At 42.3% G+C, this 19,425-nt stretch overlaps 1 protein-coding gene across 5 annotated transcripts in view; it reads right to left on the reverse strand.

The window, feature by feature from the left end:
• Nucleotides 1-35: 35 nt before the first annotated feature.
• The window catches only part of MTMR10 (myotubularin related protein 10), a 36,414-nt gene continuing 17,024 nt past the window's right edge, over nt 36-19,425 (reverse strand). For all 5 annotated transcript variants that reach the window (XM_027704395.1, XM_027704394.1, XM_027704396.1 and 2 more), the window contains 11 exons: nt 12,742-12,832; nt 10,189-10,360; nt 9,696-9,783; nt 9,453-9,541; nt 8,377-8,507; nt 8,182-8,251; nt 7,914-7,984; nt 7,275-7,444; nt 5,813-5,983; nt 4,878-5,060; nt 36-4,337 (listed from right to left, as the gene is read on the reverse strand). In XM_027704395.1, coding sequence (XP_027560196.1) covers nt 3,738-4,337; nt 4,878-5,060; nt 5,813-5,983; nt 7,275-7,444; nt 7,914-7,984; nt 8,182-8,251; nt 8,377-8,507; nt 9,453-9,541; nt 9,696-9,783; nt 10,189-10,360; nt 12,742-12,832 — 1,836 coding nt within the window. In that variant the 3' untranslated portion in view covers nt 36-3,737. The remainder of the gene's footprint in view (nt 4,338-4,877; nt 5,061-5,812; nt 5,984-7,274; nt 7,445-7,913; nt 7,985-8,181; nt 8,252-8,376; nt 8,508-9,452; nt 9,542-9,695; nt 9,784-10,188; nt 10,361-12,741; nt 12,833-19,425) is intronic.

Consider the following 19,425-nt stretch of genomic DNA (forward strand, 5'->3'; position numbering starts at 1 on the left):
AGAGGAAGTGAAAGAAAACTGCCTGAAGTTCACTGTGGAAAGGTATGAACTTTTATTGACTCTAATTTACTTCACATTCACAACTCAGCATCAGGATTTTATCATCTTCCTGCCACTGCTATTTTACTCAGTAAATCATTATCAGGCACAAAGGTTTTAGTTTCAGTCAAAATGGTGAACTCTAAACCATCACAGCAACAGCATTAGAAACCTACTGCCTACAGCAATTTGAGGTACAGATTTCTGTCTCTTTGTTAGAGGCAAATTTAAGATTTCATCCTTTGCTTAAATATATGTTAGAATTTTTTTGGTTTTAATGTTTTTCCCTCTGAGAGTAACCAAAACATTTGCCCAACTTGCTACATTTTCATAAGAATACAAGGCAGTTATATCAGAGTGGTGCTGCAGGCCTGGGCAGACACCCCCACCCCTGCATTTCTGGAAGGAAAGCCACATCTCTGATCCAGCAGTGAAGGGAGGGCAAAGGTACCACCACAGTCACCTCCACCTCCCAGGAACTGAGGGTCACTAAAGCCCCTCAGCTTCTGAGCTCCCTGTGGGGGTTCCAGGGTGGTACAAAGCCCTGGCACAGCCAGGAACAGCTGCAATAACCCAGCTTTTCTCCCAACAGACAAAAAAAGATGAGCTTCTTGGTAGCTTTTCTATTCTTGCAACACCAAAATGGCATTAACAGTATCTTGTTTTAAACGGTGAACAGAAATTAAAATTTGAAAATGTGTACATATATATATATACACACATATATATATACACACTTGCATGTCAGTACTCTGTACACAGACATTGGAGATACCTACTCAAACCCCAAAATTGCTTTTGAAAGTTATTAGAGCAGTCCCTGCTGACTTGATAAGGCAACTGTGCAGTGGAGGATATTTCAAAATTAACATCTAGTACCTGTCTTCCAAAAGTAAATTAAAAAGTGTTAAGATGTGTAACTTGAGAGGAAGAGCCAACACCCCCAGGCACACACTCACTCACACAGACACAGCAGTTGCTCAGGTTCCTTGCAAGGCAAGGCCGTGGACACCAGAAGCAGAACCTTGTCCACATGTCCAGGGAAAGGTGGATCCCTTCCCCTCCTCTCTGCAGGAGGTGCCCCCTCTCAGCCTCTGCTTACCTGACTCCCCTTTTTGAATGGTATAAAATGTCTTTTTAAATCTGTTTGGCAAATACATATTTCAACAGGTTTTGTTTATTTTAAAGGCATATTATTTTTAGCCCCCTCCCATGCTATATATATAAAATACAAAGACCCTCTGCAGCATCTGTACACATCTTAGAACTGAAATGTAAAAATGTCTATAATTTCCTTATAAAAGACAATTCTGTTTAAATATAGTACCCATTTTTTCCCCCAAAGGGTACTAGCCTTAACTTTTTTTTTTTAATTCCACCAGCTGCTTTTGTGGGGTATTTATTTACACATTTTTGGTACCTTTAAACCAAAGAAGTTATACTTTTAAAGACAAAAAAATATATATAGTCAACTGTCATTTTAAAAGAAAAAAAACTGGTACCAAAAGACACTAAGCACACAGGTTGAGGTCTGTTATGTCAAGTATCAGGCCAGGGAAAGCAGTAAGCTAATGGGAAAAAGGAAATCACAAAAGCAGACTAATACAAATGTTTGAATAATGAACTGACCAAGTGAGATGACTGCTCCAGCAAGCTTGGAAATAAACTCAACTGGTTTGTGGACCATGTAACATGTTCAGCCCGCCTTGCAGCACAATTAGGCAATTGAGCTGAATACACGTTTTTTCCTCACAAACAGTTGAGCAGAAGGCTCTGGCTCTGTCTGCCAACAGCCCTGTGCCCACGGGCAGGCACGGCTGTGTGTGCACACAGAGCTTTCACTAACACGGGGTTGGGGGGTTGGCAGTTCCAAAGGAGCCCGCCCCGCTCCCAGCTCAGCCTGGCCATGGCCCTGCCCCTCCCTCTGCAGCCCCAGCACAGCCCTGGAGCGCAGGAACAGCCCGGGACACTCGGTGCTGGGTGTGCTGGGCTGTTCCAGCACAGAGCACCTGCCAGGCCACTCCAGATGCAAGTTCTCTGAAACAAATCCTTGAGCGACTTCAGACATCCCACCTGCGCTCTGTGACTCAGGCTGTGCTGAAGACCAGTTCAGTCAGACAAACAAAACAAGGTCTCCAAATCCTGTCCCTCTCCACCTTTTTTAAGCTCTACTATCCTGTGTATTACCATCGTGCAGCTTTCTTCTTTCCCCACAAAAACTGAGAACAGCTTATAGTCCATCATTTAAGGCCTTTGGTGCCTTCACTTGTGAGCAGGGGCTCAGTGTGAGTTCAACAGCATTTGTGTTTTACCCAGACGTGGTTTCCTGTGAAATACAGCATCGCTGGGAAGGCAGATGATAGAAACCTCAACCTCTGACAATGACCATCACTATTCCTCCACCCTCCCAATATTCTTCACACTCCTGCCTTTCTCCCTGGGAAACTTGAGTCCTTTTCTGGCACAGCATCCAGAGAGAGGTATCATTTAAAAGGTTTTAGCACAGCAAGTAGGCTGCTGCATTAAGCAGATGGAGGCTGTTGGATTTAAATCCCTCAAGCAGTGCTTGTCCACTGCACTGTCCGTGTGGATGTGCACAAATGCAAAAAGAAGGCACCACTTCCTGCTCTTCCAGCCCCTGCCCACAGTGAGTGCAGCACCACCACCCCTCGTGGGGCTCCCAGCACCGACTGAGCCTTCCTTTCTGGAGCCCAGCTTGGCTCAGGGGGGAGTTCTGCTGAAAGCTGCTTCATCCTACAAAAAAATGAGATGGTTGGCAGGGATGGGAATCTGGGCAGGGACATAATGCTGAGGATTTGAGATGCCTATATAAAAAAGTGAGAATCTCATCTGGACACCTGTTGTTTCCAGAAGTGGAGAGGGGGAGGCAGGAGATGGAACAAGAACTTGCCACAACAATCTATTGTGAAAAGTTGGGGGCTGTCAGCTGCATTAGAGTAATCTTGCTACTGTGTCCTCCCAATTAAAGGCACTTCTAAAGCTACTACAATACCGTATCTACAGTAAAATGTTTTAAGGTTAACAGTGCATTGTCCTGACCTGGATTTCTACAGTCTGAAGTCAAGCTCATGACAAAGAGCACAAATCTGACTAATTGTTCATGAACACATTTTGTGGAGAGAAAGAAAAAGGAACAGCCCCTCTCGTGGATACACACTGCATTAGCAGATGTGTAGGGTGATAAGTCACAGAACATTAGTGTGTTTGTATCTAGGCATGAAAGTATTCTTCCTGAAGAGGCTGTCTGACAAAATAGCATGTTCCCAGATTTCAGCTGTCATTTCATGTCCACTGCACTGCTTTGGCTTTCCAAGCTGTTTTATCAAAGGGTCATGTCAGTCACTGTCTGGGAAAAAAGGATATCTCAAGCAGAACCCCCATTAATGACCACACCAAGCCTCTCAATTAGCTAATGAAGCGCTCCGTCACATGGAATGAGCCAAACCCCAAAGGACAGGAGGAGTGAGGGACCAGAAGCCCCAGCAGACGAGAACTCCTGAAGACAAAATTGTGCGATTTGAAGCATGACTTGCCTTGCTTTTAAATATTTGTGCAAAACTTATGTAAGGTTTGTATATAAAAATTATTACAGCTTTCAATGCCGCATTTAGCAGTGTTAACTTAGAAAAGACAAAATGATATGCTGTATTCTCCCCAAACCTTTAAATCACATCACCTCAGTCTTCATTTGCCAGCGTCTCAGTGGACAGCCAGATTTTGGCACCACTTAAAAATTTGCTTAACGGTGTTCCCAGAATGCTCCGTCTGCAAAGGTTCCCTACGGGAGAAAAGGGGAATGAGGAGGAGAGAAAGTCTGGGGCGCCCGAGGTGTCATTGAAACCACTGGCTCTGAAGTACATCCTGCTTTGATCCAGTTCCGTGCAGTGGCCTTGCAAGGAAGAGTTGCTTTTGTAGTGCCGAAGGTTCCGGTTCAACGTGTCCACTTCATCCGCCAGCACAGACACCCTGTGGAAGGCGGTGACGGAGCCGCCGTGGCTGATCTGGGCCTCGGGAACCCAGCGGAAGTAGCAGAGTTTCCACAGTTTGATTTGTGTTGCAGAGAGGTGGGGCAGGATCAGGCCGTGCAGGTCCACGGGCTTTGCAAACCAGTCCCTGAAGAACTGCTCCCTGCTGTGGCTCGGGCTCTCCGCTGGCTGGAAAAGGTCCGGCTTCAGTTTTAGTATCAGAGAGTTTCTCCTTGGCAGGAACTCCTGCTCCCCGATGATCCCGTTCTTTAGTGCTGGGGGGGCACCTCGCAATGTGGAGCTGTAGTTTTTCTGCAGAAAAGAAATACTGGTAATTTTCCAGTTTTACATTCATTTGAATAGCAGATTTCCCCGAGCTGCCAGAGTGCATCAGCCAGAGAAATGCTGCGACCTTTAAACACTTCTGAGCTTGTGAGTCACTCCTGCAGGGCTCACAGGGCAAACTGTGGCCACTTGGGCCCTTCAAAAGAAATACATATACTTTGTAGCAACAAATTATTGACTTATAATCAGTATTTACTGAACATACTGACAACCCTGGGGGGGAAAAGTGGCATGCCATCACTTTTATGCAATTGTTGCAATATGCATTATGCAAATGTTGGCAGTGAGCTCAGTCACATCAGAAGATGTCCCAGAACACAAGGCTCGACAATTTACATCTTTGCTTCTACAGAAAATCATTTCTTCTGGCCGGGAAGCCAAGGAAATTGAGGCTCCTGCTGTTAAACCGCGGGTGTACCACAGGCTGTACCTGCAGCTCTCCCAGCAGGAGCCCCTGTGGGTGGGCACAGGCCCAGCCCAGCCCTGCCCTGCCCAGAGCTCGGTTACCTTGGAGCGTTTGAAGGATTTCATGGCCCCGTTGTGCACACAGGGCGCGCTCTTCCCCACGTACAGCGGGTTGTGGAACAGCAGGCGGTCCCGGCTGGAGAACTGAAGAGACCAGTCCCAAACACAAGGGAATCTGAGGCCTTTCTCACCACCCAGCTGAATGTTTTTGCTTATAGCAAATTCCTGCAAGAAGTTAACATCCAGGGATGTCATTTAGAGGCAGCACAGCAGAGCAGTGAGACAGCTGGAGAAAACAGCTGTGCCCTGTTCTCATTTGGGCAGTTACTTTTCAATGATATTGTTTGCTTACTCTTAATCCCCAGACTGTGATTTTGAGAATATATAAACAGTCTCTCAATGCTCTACTTCTTTGTAAGGTGGCTACCTAAAACTTCAAAGGGAAAATATTTAACAAAATAAGTATGTTTTACTTTTATCAGCCATCAAATGTTTTCTACACACAGTCCTGTTCAGTTTTCAAAAGCAAATTAAGTGTTCAATCTTCTAAGTGCTTTCATAGTGCATTGCTATCTGAACTTTATGCAGTATTTCCAACTTTTTCAACTATTTAAACAATTACGTCAAGAGATTTCAAAGTTTGCCTGAAGCATGAAATTCTATTTATTGCCTGTCATTCTACTTTATCATTTCCAGATATAGATTTGCTTCCTAGAGGAATACAAACAAAATAATGCACAATAGCAACGCTTTCCTAGGAAAAAACAAACCCGAAATTCAATAGACTTTCTTCTTGAACAGTTCCTGTCTCCGCAAAGATCACCTGAAAGGACATTCTGATCATCTTCATCTGGGGACCCCAATGTTTTGCCCCAAACAGAGGGTGACATTTTGCAAAGTACACAGGAGCAACTGAGCTGGGGCACTGCTGTTCGCAGAGGGGCACAGGGCAGGGGGCAGAGCTCCCCCTCACTCACAGTGCTCTCCTTCACGCGCTGGTGGGGGCAGTTGAAGAGGAAGGTGCCGAAGAGCGAGATGCGGGCGCTGTCGTGCAGCAGGGTCAGGTACACCTCGGAGAACTCGAAGGCTGCTGGGTACTGCTCCAGCAGCTGCCACACGCAGTCAAGAAACATCAGGAACAAAGGAGACTGGGAAAAGAAGCAGGGGATTATTAGATTTAACAAAGGCTTCTCCCAGATCATACTAATTTGTTTGCAGTTACTGCTCCATTAGGGTATTTAGCTGCGTCTCTGGTACATTATTCAATAGGGTAAACTATTTGCAGTCTTGTATTTTTTATGGTTCTATGCAACTATAACACCCTGTATTCCTGTTTAGCCACTTGCTTTCTCAGAACTACCTCTGCACAGCTTTCCCTTCTCTCTTCTTTCCTGGGCTCTCTTCATACTTATGCAGCTGCAAAAATACTTCCTGCCACCTGGATGTCCCTCATCATTTCCAAATTAGTGCTTGTATGAGCCTTCCTTACCTCTTGGCTTTGTATTTACAATTTATATACTTCCTTCTTGTTTAGAATGACCGGAGAGCTTATGATTCAGCCATGTTAACTTCTCACTACATTTTCGAGCTCTTTCCGTAGCGGCCCACGAATGGCAAAAGCATAAACCATCATTGATGTAAAGCTTTAGAAACATTTTCCTCTTCCCAGTTTCAATCTTCAGTATATCCCTTGCAAGGGTCAAATATCAGCTTTCTCACTATTTCCCTCTGGGCAATAGTTTCTTTATCCCTTCCCCCATTCTCTCCTCTCGGTGCTCAGTGTCCTGGGTTTGTCTGTCGGCTCCACGCTCTGAGGATGTTGCTTTTCTAAGACTCTTGGGCACTGTCCCTGAAAAAGGTTGCTAACCTGGGTCCTCTGTTCTTCCAGCCACAGTTACAAGTCTCTCCTTTGCCATGAAGAGGCCAAATAAGACTGGCTGGAAATGCTGGGAATGAAGCCCTGCACTACCCTCTGTAAATCCCCCTGGAGCTGTGCCAGCTCTGAGCCTGCAGTGCCTCTGCACCAGCCCAAAGCTTTGAGGGCACTGCACAGGGATCAGACTTTGCATCCAGAACACCAGGGATGAGAGCAGAGATCGCTGGTAAAGCAAACAGCAAAACTATCCCCTGTAAACCCACTCCTCACCTCCTTTTATTTTAATTTTAAACGTGAGCTGTGCTGGTGTTTGTAACAGTGGGACCTTTTCATGTGGAACACTGAAGAACATAAAAATCCATTTGATTGCACCTGCTGTTTCATTGATTCTCACATGGCTACAGAGGATAAAGAAAAGGTATCTCTACCCTGGACAAAGACTTATTTTAATGAGATTTCAAAGTATTAAACCGTATTTTTACTTTTAGATTTCTGTATAAATAAATGTCCAGGATGATATCTACCAGATACTGTTATCACATGCAAATACAGCTCATTTTTACCTCTTTGTCAGATCTCTTTAAGTGGTTGCACCTGTCTAAAAACTGATATCCTGCCATGACCCATTCCTTCTGTATTAAGCTTTGAAATCCAACAATTGTTCGAAAATAGGGATCCAGCATGACTTGGATGAGAGAAGCAGCAAGACAGCTCAGGTCCCGTCCCTCTTCCTCTGTGAATGACATACAGAATGAATACATCATATATAAGGTATATATGCACATGTACAGAATTGGATCTCTAAGAGCAAAAAGAGGCACCTAGGTCTAGTGTTTTTATTCTAATTTCTTTTAAAAGATCCTTTTTGTTGCTGTAATTGTTCTCCTAGTTAAAAAAAAAAAAAAAGAAAAAACCCACACTTCTTTTTTCTTAAACTGAGACTCAGTATAGAAAGGGTTTCTGCAGTACTCAGCACAACAGTGCATTCATCAAGAACAAAATATCCCTTTGATGCTAAGGACTATACTACAGTTCAGACACATAACAAAATTATTTTCCTTTCTAGTTCCCCAAATGACTAACATATTTAGAAGTGATGGGGTTTGTTTATGCATAAAGATTACAGTTGATTTTATCTAAATCTGTTTATCTCCATTATCACAGTAATGCTCAGAATTACAGGATGCTCTGTGTTGCATTACCTTGCAGAACTACAGAGACGTGCTTGCACTCCATCATATAGACGAGCTCTGCAGAATGCCTAAGAAATGATCTAGACAGGAAAGGAAAGTGATTTAACAGTTAATATAACACGTTCACATTCGACAAGAAAAATTATTTGGGATATCTATATATCTCTCTCTATAACTCATATATTAAAACAGAGAATCTTCCAAATGATGGATTGCTTATTTACGCTGCTGAAAGCTTTCCACAGCTCATTAAAACCATCTCATTAGTGGTACAAACCTAATGTACTCTAACCAGCGAGTGTTCTCCAGTGAGGACAGCCACTTCTCCTCGGTTTCTTCAAAAGGCTCTGCAACAGGGAAAGTAATGACATTGCAGAACAACTTCAAATAACTATCCCTGTTAGCCAGATCTACTCGAATTCACTGCATTTCAAGAAAATAACCACCGTGAGAGAAGGCCAGTCCAGCCTACCATTGACACAGAGCTGTTTGAGTTTGATGTGTGCAGCCTGGATTTCCTGGATGTTGGGGAGACACTTGTCCAGGTCAGATTTGTAAACATCACTTCTCAGGGGATGGCTCCGAGTTATTGCATTACAAATCCTATGTCAGGAAAAGAATCAGCAGGTTTGTTATTGCAGAGGAAAGAAACAGCCTTTCAAGAAATGTGCCACAGTCTTTAACTGCAAACTAGAACCACATAAAACATGCACCTTATTCTCAAAAAAAAAAGTTTCCTAGTTTATATGCAGGAGATATATTGCTCCTGCCATAAACCTAATGACTCAGAGATTTTTGGTATGTGCTAGTTACAAAACAAAGAAATGGAAATGCTGGAACATGAAAACAATGCATTTGGGAAATGAAAATCTGAGGCTGACTGACAGTTAAATAGTGCTATTCAATTTTTAATTTTCCATCATTTGTAATAAGGCTTATCTATGCTAAATAAACAGAACATATATATAGCTTGTGAAGTCAGGAAATCTGACAAGGTTTCAAATAAAACTCAGAGCTCCACTTTGCACAATGCAGGTGTTTGCACTACTACAGAAAGTCACTCTACAAATTAAACCAAAGAACAAAAAATAACAAGTTAGTAAAGTACTTATGCAAGGCTCTAAATGCCTTCAATCTTTCAAGGACAGCGAATGATAAATGTTTCACAGAAATACCAAGTGCATTGTGGCACTAAATCTACAGAACTGTATTTCCCAATGTTCCCAGCAGGTAAGAAAATCTCCACCAATGTGGGCTGTGTTACAGTAAATCTGATCCTTTATCAGTAAATTCTGCCACCTAATGATGAGCCGCCTAAAAAATAAACATACCCTAAAATCTGAAAAGTTATTCAGTATTTGAAACTGAGGTGGACCTTGAACAGAAATTGTGCCAGAACTACATCCAGAGAACAGTCTCTCAGAAGTCCCCACACTACAACACTATGAAGAAAATATCCTCTCCATGACCCATCCCTGCTGTATGTTACAGTCACCTCTTGTGTTATCCTGACCCTCTGATTAGGGAATAACACAACTAATCACTTACCTTTGATCAATCCTTCGTTGCTGCAATACATCTTTAATGTTGGCCATTCTTACAAGGGCACTCCCGTTAGGGTGATTCCAGGACCATAACTGATATGGGGAAAGAAACACAAAAGAAACAACAAAATAATATAGGTTAGTGTTATTCTGTAGAAATATTTTATTAATGCTACACAGAACTCTGTTCATTGGCAAACACAACTTTAAGATTAATATTGTACAATTATATAAAGACAACACTTACTGGCATTCGCCTCCCAATGAAGGAGTAGGAGTATAGCTTAAGGTCTTGATCTGCTAAGGAAGATGGAACCACAAAATATTCTGGAAGGCTTGGGGAAAAAAATACGATAAAGAAAGGTTACTTTTCCCTGTGTTTTTTACCAGCTTCTCTCTTGCAGTGCTGCATTACCAGCTCAGTCACACTGCCCCACAGCAGCCCCTGCAGTGCTGTCCCATGTGATGGCACGGCTCAGATGGAGCTGTTTGGAAACGTGTATGTTCCACAGGGAAGGACAAAAGCATGAAAGCCACATGTGCCAAAATCTGACATTTCCTTTAATGACAAGGCTTGCAGCATATTTCAGCTGGGGGGCCCTCCAGGGAGTGGCCCGTTTGTGAGGTGCAGAGCACGGGTGGGTGGGACGGAGGCTGTGGCACAGGAGACAAGACAATTCCTGACAGGACAATTCCCAGGCAGTACAATTCCCTTCCCCTGGTGTCCCAGAGCAACTTACCAAGTAGAAATCATATACCCCTCGTTGACTGAACACACTCTCCACTCAGATGCACCTGTCCTTTTGATTTCTCTGTCCCAGTCAGAGTAGGTTTCAAACAAAGGGGTCTGCTGAGCACTGGCGCTGCCGATGCCACCACCACCACCTCCTGGGTCTATGCCATTCACCTTTGCTAGGAAGAGAAAAGTCATCAATGCACATTAAAAAAAAAAAAAGAAAGAAAAAAATTAACCCCCTCACCTTCCTAATTGCAAGAATGAGCCATTAGCATCAGGACTAATGTTACCTATTTTTGCATTACAAGAAAGCAGTGATTTAATGACAGCTTGGTGATACATGAAGATGTAAATGCATTTTTTTCCCCTGCAATTTCAATAGAAAACATAAAATTGGTATGCTGTGCTGCTTGATAGAAAGCAAGACACATAGTAACACTCAGGAACAAATGTTACCTCCAGTCACACAATTTCTTTCTTCAATATGCCAAAGTTCACAACATTTTAAAAACATGAAGCCTTTACAGGCTACCCTTTAATAGGTACCTCGTGAAGAAAGAAAAATAAAACTTATATAATTTCAACAACTTTAAATGACTGCTGTATTAACAGCAAATAAATAAATGGAAGGCCAGGTTAAAATATGTTTTTATATATCTGTATTTATATCCACAAAAAAAGATGGTCTACCATTTTGTGTCAAGGGACCAGAGATTCTATAGTTTGTTGCTAATACAGAAGGATCTCTTTTCTTGGTCATTCTTTAGGTGCCAAGGAGACACTCAGCAATGTCAAAGGAAACTGCTTTTTGTTTCTTGACACTTGGAAGTAAATTTTTAGAGGAAAGTGGAATAAACTGAGACAACTCTCTCAGCTCCCCCGTGAAAGCTCTGGTCTTTGGCTGTTCTAGTCTGTAAGGATGCAAGAGCCTCCCAGCCACAGCAGGAACAGCGTCAGGGCTCTGCTGACACCTCACTGACTGGGCAGTGTCTGCTTTCTGTATCTATCCATTTCATTCTTGCACTGGTACTCTGACTACTTATGTTTTTCTGAAGAAAACTGGACTAAAATCAGAAAGAAGTAGTTCTTCAAAGACAGAAGCAGAGAAATAGGATAATTAACAAAAAATGCCACAATTTTACTGTTCAATAGCAGGATATATAACTATCAAATACAGTCTGGGAAAAAAACGATGTACACCAGAGCAATGCAGGCTTTTTATGTTCCTCAGGAAGCACAAAGACAGTATCTCACCTCTTACTTTACTGGGAGTAGGAGGGATAGAGAGTCATAAAACAGCGCTGGAATTGCAAGAGCAAAGCCAGAGATCTCTGCTACAAACCCCAGAGTTCACAATAACAACAATCCCCCAACCCAAAAGTATTTCAAACTCTCTTCTCCAGCAGCTGCAGGATAGCAGAACAACTATCCTTTGCCATTCTGGTCTGCTGCTCCAGAGGAACATTTTTACCCACCTTATGTAATTCTTCCACTAGGTATTTTTCCATACAGCAAATGGTATTTTAAGGGCAGAGTAAAGGCAACTTTGTGACAGACTAACATTGTATTGCAATTTTATCTGCAAATTGGCTTCCTCTCTAGTCCTTTATAACACTAAAGTACATGGACCTTAATAACCGCCGGAGTTTTAGGAGGTAAGAAATTCTCTGTGTACTTCTGTGTGCAACATGATCACATGCACAGCTGTTCTTGTGCATGCACAGGGCAGTCATGGAGGCACCTGCACGAAGAACATGCATTTCTGTGCAAATCTGAAGGCCTGCTCTCATAATTCCACAACATTCATACTTGGTAACAGGCAGGTCAGTGGTTTCTAGTGCCAGCTGCTGAGTGAATGTCTCAGTAGCACAGAACTCCAGCAATGGCACCTTCTCTGAGTGAGGCTTGTGAGGCAGAGCTGAGGCTTTCAGCGGTGTGTTGGCTGGGGAACACTCCAGTGACCGCACAGCATTGCACTAGAAATCAAGTTCCAAAGGATCTGGTTCAGGCTTACCTAACTGACAAGGTTCAGGTGGAGACTGGCCTTGAGCAGAGAGGGTGTGCTCCAGCTCAGCAGGGGTGGTGGAGGTTTTGAGTGGTAAGAACTGCCTAGTAAGCCTCTAGGAAAGAAGGTATGGAGTCCCAAGTTGCACAAATCCTCCTGCAATACCACCAGAAGAGAAACTTATTCCCAAAAGAAGGGCAGGTGAACAAGCCTGCCTGATGGGAGATTAACTGGCTACCTACAGCAGCGATGCAGACATACAATAGGAGGATGGAAGCGTGGATTGAGAAATAGGAGTAGTCATGCTGACATAGGTACTTTGGCTTTGTTTCTGACAGGAAAGACATTTCTTTTGATTTTGGTCGTTAATGTCTATCACAATGAATGACTTACAACCATTATAAGTAAGAAGTTGGGTGCAGAACAAGCCGATTTTGTTACCCCTGGAGAAAACCTCAAATGCTTTTTGCCACTGGTTCCAGACAGAAGTCTTACTAAAAATACATATTACGAAGTAGGAAAAAACCACAATCAAAGTACTTTCATACTTACCTAGATTATGATACATTTCCCCAACATACTCAAATGCAAAGAGAAGCTGAAGGTCTGTTGGCTGAGAATAATGAGCTATTGCAAGGCACACCTAGGAGAGAAACATTTCTTACTGTTATTTATAGACAAAAAAATATTGCCCTTAAGTATGCAGAGCTGTTGAAAAGCTAGAAATCAGTCTTCTGATATTTTATTTCCATATTTTATCTGAGTGAATATATAGTTGCACATACTGATATTTGCCACACTGCAATCATATCATGACCATCTGTCAAGAGTGACCAGCTGATAAGGGTGGACTAAGTCTTTGCAAGAAGGGTCAGACTGCAACAGGCAGCCCTAAACATGACCCTCTGCATCCAGAGAGACAAGCAAGGACTTGGAGCTCCTGTGTTGTGCCTGCCCACCTGGACAGAGAAGTGAGGAGGAGAGCAGAAAAAGCAGAGCACAACACACAGGCAGTGAGCACAGCACAGCAAAATCTCATTTGTAACTGGTATTTCAACTACGTTTTTAAAAATAAAGAGTACTTATCAATATAGCCTAAGAACCTAAGAATGGCCATGCTGAGTCCATTCCCAAGGTAAACTCAGCACTTTGCTCCTGACAGCAGCCAGCAATCCATGCTTAAGGAAGGGGGTGAAACACAGAAAGCACTGAGTGGAATTTTACCAGCATAATTTTCAGCAGTTCAGCCACTTCCTGAACTAAAATTTGGTATCAGTATTTAACAGCATTTGATAGATATTTCTTGTACAAAGTTGTTGGTTGTACCAGGAGGTTTTTGATGTGACATCCCTTTACAAATGTCCCATTGGTTCTTCCCCTAAGACTCCTGAGATTAACACTGAGTGCAGCACATGGTTTAGGATTAGATACTAGACTTAAATACAGTCAAACTTCTCTAGTTTCTCTCTCTTTAAATGTAGATAGTCACTAATAGATACAGAAGATTTGACTAAAAACCTAATATCTAGAAGAATCCCACTCAGGAATTTAAAAAATCAAGTAGAGACTGGCACTGTTTTACTGCAAATTGCAGGATTTGAATGGGGTCTTGAGCTTTGTCCTCTTCCCTCAATATCTGCTTCTCCATTTTACTAAAATGTACCTGCCTTATCTCTAAAGAAAATACTTAATGAAAAGAAGGCTATAAACCACAAGACTCTGTTCTACATGTTCAGATGCAGATATTGCACGTGACAAAGTTTTTAATCAGGGACATAGTGCAAGTCCACATTATCACCACCTAAAATTTTTCCTATTTTCTTCCTTCCCTTCAACTTCCCATGACTTTCCACATTTGGGAACACAATGACACATTTATTCATGGTGTAGCAGTTTAGGATACTATTTTTGAAAAACATTCTGTGCATCCAAGAAATTGTTTTCTGTTAATGAAGGAAAGTTTTCTTGTTGTGATTGCCATAAAAGAAAGATTTGCACAACAGAACTGAAGGAATAAAGCATTGAGGGAGAGGAAAAAAGCCTGAGAGCTCAGTTCTGATAAGTTCTACATGGAGAAAGTTACCACACTTCTACTGGCTTGTATGCAATATATATGGCATTATGGAACCTTTGCTGTATTTCTATATACTTTGGCTTTTGATGGGGACATTCCTCATTATTTAAAAAACTAGTAATGACAACAGACTAACTTCAGCTGAAAATGTTTTTTCACCAACACTCCCCAACAAAAAAATTCCTATCAAGTCTTAGTACAACAGTTTCTTTAACTGATCTCCCCACACTTTCAGCTCTACAAGGAAACTGCAAAAGAAAATCGAGGACAGAACATTCCGAGGGTGACAACCCCTCAGAACACCCAAACAGTACAAGTGTCCCTGGGAAACACTCTAGTAGGACTTGTCAAATGAACATTTACAAGCTCATTGCCAGGATTTGGTAAAATTTTTAATGACTATCATGAAATAACTGGAAGCCATGCACATTTTATTACATCTTGTGATTTCAGTGTACAAGCCAAAGCTGAAGAAGTCAGCTATTCAGCAATATCTGGCCACTTCTAACAGATTTCTTATGGCTACCATTAAAAATGAAACACAATGGAAATCTCTGTATATATACATTTTTGCTTCCATTTTTCTGTGTAGCTTTTCACTGCTAAGTGATTCTAGCAGAGCTACTCCTCATCTTCTTTTATGGAGTGAAAGTTGAAAGCCTTTTACTATACTGATCCACTCTCAAGGCTTCAGCATAAACTGCAAGACATGAAAAAAATTCCATTGTGCTGCCAAATAACACAATAGAAATACAGTAAAACCTATTTTTGAAAGCAGCAGCTGAAATCTCTGTCATTTACTTGCTACATTTGAAAAAGATGGAGGGTGTGTGTGCTGTGTTAAGAGGGATAAAATGGCAGGAGGGGGGATAGTAACCATTCAGATCTGGTTCCCCCCAAAAATATGACACCATAGCTGTGCTTTTAAACAAAGCAGCAGCTGAAAAATCCCTCCAGGGGTTCCATAGAATAGAAAAAACACATCAGGTATTGCATGGGTGAAACAGTTTTATCTCTATTTCTTTTATTTAAAAGAGGGATATATTTATCCTGCTGCTATCTTTATTTTTACATTTTAGAAAAATTCTGCTCATATATATACACTAAACAAGCATTAAAGACATACTCATTTTCAGTTTATTCCTCACTAATTCCCTATAGTAGTTTTATAGTCCTAAAGATTCCCAAGACAAGCACATTCCACAGATCTCAGCAGATTATCGCCGTAAGTAGAAAGCTCTTAAATTGGAAGACAAACATGTTTTACAGGAAGCCTTCTCATATCAAACTGAAAAATGTTTGGTATTCTTGCCAATTCACAATTGTGTAAAGCTCTAGATATTCAGGCTCAGACAAATAACAAGAGAATGGGCTGCTTGTTGGAAAGTTCATATATTAAAAGCAGTAAACACAATGGCTGCAGTTATTTCATAGTACAAAGGCCACTTCCCTGTGTCATGTCCCCTGTTCAACCCTTATCTGAGAAAAATAAATGATAACTTGCAGGGCACACCCTCCACTTCATCAGGAATTTTACCAAGGACAAGAGCTCCAAGGTATTTCCAATGCTCTTGCAGAAGAGTTTGGAACAGTCCTATTCCAGATGTGCTAAGGTAGCACAGCCCTGCTTCCTTCACCCAGGCCACCTGTCTCATGAACTCCCTGGAAGGATGCTGCTTTCCCTTCCTACTGCAGTTCCTATTCCAAGCAGACACTTGCAGCAGAAAGTCATGCAAGCAGGGCCAGATCAAGCCCCACAAACAGAATTTGTTAATCTTCCTAAGCTGCAAGTCTTCTCGGGAAAACAAGTATTCAGGCAATAAGCCTTCCAGGCCTAACCCTCACACATGTTCTCATAGCTGCAAAGCTATGAATTGTCTAACTGAGAACTGCTTTTTTCCACTTCTATAAGAATTCCAATACCAGCTGTACATAATACTTCATTTGGTTTGAGCATGAGAGGAAACATTACAAAGCTTTCAAAAGCTCAAGTAAATTTTTTACATATCAGGATCCTTGTTTGTACAAGAATGTGTTTGAATTCTAAGTTCAGGTTTCCTAAGCATTAAGAGAATTATTAAAATATCTCTCTATTTTTTAAAATACCTTTTACCTTTGTCCAGAGCAGCTGTGGATGCCCCATCCCTGGAACTGTCCAAGGCCAGGTTGGACAGGGCTTGGAGCAACCTGGGCTAGTGGAAGGTGTCCCTGCCCATGGCAGGGGGTTGGAACTAGATGAGCTTTAAGGTCCCTTCCAACCAAAATCATTTTGTGATTCTGTAAGTTTACTTCTGAAGTAAGTTTTCTTCACACCCTCCAACCCACTCCAAGACAGTATCTTCCCATGCATTCCCTGTGTCTTGAGACATTACCAATTTTGTGATCTGTACAAACAATTAGAGCAAGGTAATAGAGTTGGGGAACACATTAGAAAGGGTCAGGACCGTTTGTCCAAAACTCTTAAGAGTTTCATATTATTGTTCATAACAATTAGGAAAAAAAAGTTCCCCTCCATCCCAAGTGTTATGACGTAGGAGAAGGCTCGTTTTGATTGCACAGGAAACAAGATTTGAGATAAATAACTTTCCTTCTGTTTTGACTGAGCATGTGATTCTGAAACTGCTCTCATTCTCACTCCAAAAAGCTTCCTGAAGGAAAAGAACTGAGGGAGTTCCAGAAGAGAAAGGGACTGAGGAAATGGAGATACATTTATGGAGATACAGGGTGTGTGCCATTCTGGTGCACTGCCAAGATCCATATGGACGGTGAGGCAACACTCTATCCATCATCTTACAGCCATAACATCTAAAGCCTCACCTTTTCATATTTATTTTCTCAGTCTAATGTCAAGTACTGCAGCGCCTAGAAAATGACAGGACTTTTCAGTTTGACTGTTTGTTGTCATTTTTGGAACAAAATAATTCCTTTCCTTTAAGGAATGTGAAATGCTTCTTTTTTTGCACTGCCTAACTTAAGACTTCCCCAACTTGCTTACCCTTGCTTCCCCATCCTCCACTTCCTCCCACACCCATCTGGCTTTCCTTCTTTTGGAGACTCTATAGCTTTATTTTAGAGACAAAACAGAATTAAACTGATAAACAGTGATGAGTGAAAATTTCCATTCCCTCTATTTTTCCTTAACTCTTGTCTCCCAAACATCCACTAATAAAAATGAGGAAGAAAATATTTACCTGACTGATTAATGCTGAGATCCTCACAGAGAGACTTGGAATAATCTCTATTCTAGTAAGGCAGCTTAATTAATTATTCTCCCTTATGCTCTGTTCAGCAAATAGAGGCACTTCCTTAGGAACAGATTACACTTTCTTTGCCAACACCAATTTATGTCACTGAATGCCTTTGAGTATTTCCAGTACATGCATAGAACTGTGCAAATTACTTAACTGTATAAAGTTAGTATATGTCCTCTTTGTAACTATTCCATATATTTAAAGCTCATTTTAAATAGTAATTACCATGCATATTGTTTTTATATAACTATTGCTCTAAAGGGAACATTTCCTATCACCTGGCAACAAGTTAGAGACATTTATACTCCTGTAACTTGAAGAGTATATTTTGGTAGCTAGATACTTCATTTTGACCTACCAGTACTTTATTTATAGGATGCTACTCCTCTGTATAACAAGGATGACACTTCATTACAGCCTGATCTAACCCTGGCAGCTCTGGAGAGAAAGGTGGACGAGCTGAGGGTGTCCCCAGGCCCCTCCCATGCACGGTCATCCTCCTCTGCAACATTCTCCCACTCACAGGACAATGCACACTCAGCCCATGAGCAGGATTTCCCTCACGTCAGAACTCAGTTATACTTTAAGTCTTGGTCTTTCCTACAAAAGTTATGCACACACAGTTATTTCCAAGCAGACAGCTACCAGTGTTTTCAGGCACAAAGAGCTGGATGTAAATATGGATTAAAGAGGCCCTTCAGAACTTCAAGGAGGCCTGGTTGCTGCCCTTTGTTTTTAAACATCAGGACAACTTTGCTAATAGGAACTACCTGAAGGGCAGAAACAGAAACCAGATAAAATCTTTCCAGAGTGTGGTGCCAGCATGCCACCTAAATGTCAGAAAGAGCAAGACACCTCCATTCAATATGCTGTGTAAGCCCCTTCTAGATGTGCTCACCAGCACCCCAAAATAATATAAGCAAAATCCTGATACAGGAAAACTGATCTAAGGACCTCGTGGTTTACACATTTATATTTTAAAGCTAACAGAATATGTTATTAACAGAACCTTTTCCCCCTTCAGTTTAATTGTGCTTCTGTGATTCACCCACACAAAGTTGCAGTAACCTCCTTGCTGCATTAGAACTGCAACAGCAGCCACACAGCTGATATTTGTACAGGTTTTCTTGGACTCCTCTAGTGAGCATATTCTGATACTTGAAAATGGCAGGTGTAACACTTCTGGTCACCACCAGCACAGTGTTCATAACCACACTGACTCAGATCCTTCAGGATATCCACAACTAGCTGTTCTTCCTGGGAACCACCTAAGACCATGTAATTGTAAATGCCTAAAGTGCCTTCCTAAAAAGGTTTCACTGTTTGCTGTGGCTGATGTAAATGTAGCCTGAAAAGCGTTAATGAGATGCTGAGTTTATTCTCTCTTCCTCCCTTCTCCAGGCAAATCACCCTCCTCAGCTGGAGCAGCCCACGAGACACAGTTGCTGCACAGATGCAGCAGGCGAGGGCTGCTCCAGGGAGGTTTCTGGGAAGCTGTCAAAGGGGAACTGGCTGCTGGAAGACTGCCAGACGTGAAAGGTTACAAAGAGCCAAGGCAGCAGCAGGGAGGGAGCTGCACAAGTGGCAAGGCCAGAACAGTGTCTGCAGTACCCTGCCCCTGCTCTCAGGGAGGGCAGCAGGGGAAGCAGCCATGGGTTGGCTCTGCAGTTACTCAGCTGGAACTGCAAACACACTCATGCCTGGGCAGATGGTTCTTAGGACTTACAGGGCTAAACTCAAACTTCATCCTACTGAGAAGGGGGATTCTTAAGCTCTGAGAGCAAACTGGGTCATTCCTTACGAAAGGTCGGCTGTGCCACGGAGGCCAGAGGAGCTGGAGCAGCCTCTGACAGCAGAGAGCCAGGGTGTGCAGGCTGGGCACCCCTGCCCAGCACAGCCAGGGTGTGCAGG

The sequence above is a fragment of the Neopelma chrysocephalum genome, unplaced genomic scaffold, assembly GCF_003984885.1.
Source record: "Neopelma chrysocephalum unplaced genomic scaffold, ASM398488v2 Primary Assembly neopelma1_274, whole genome shotgun sequence".
Classification (NCBI taxonomy): domain Eukaryota; kingdom Metazoa; phylum Chordata; class Aves; order Passeriformes; family Pipridae; genus Neopelma; species Neopelma chrysocephalum.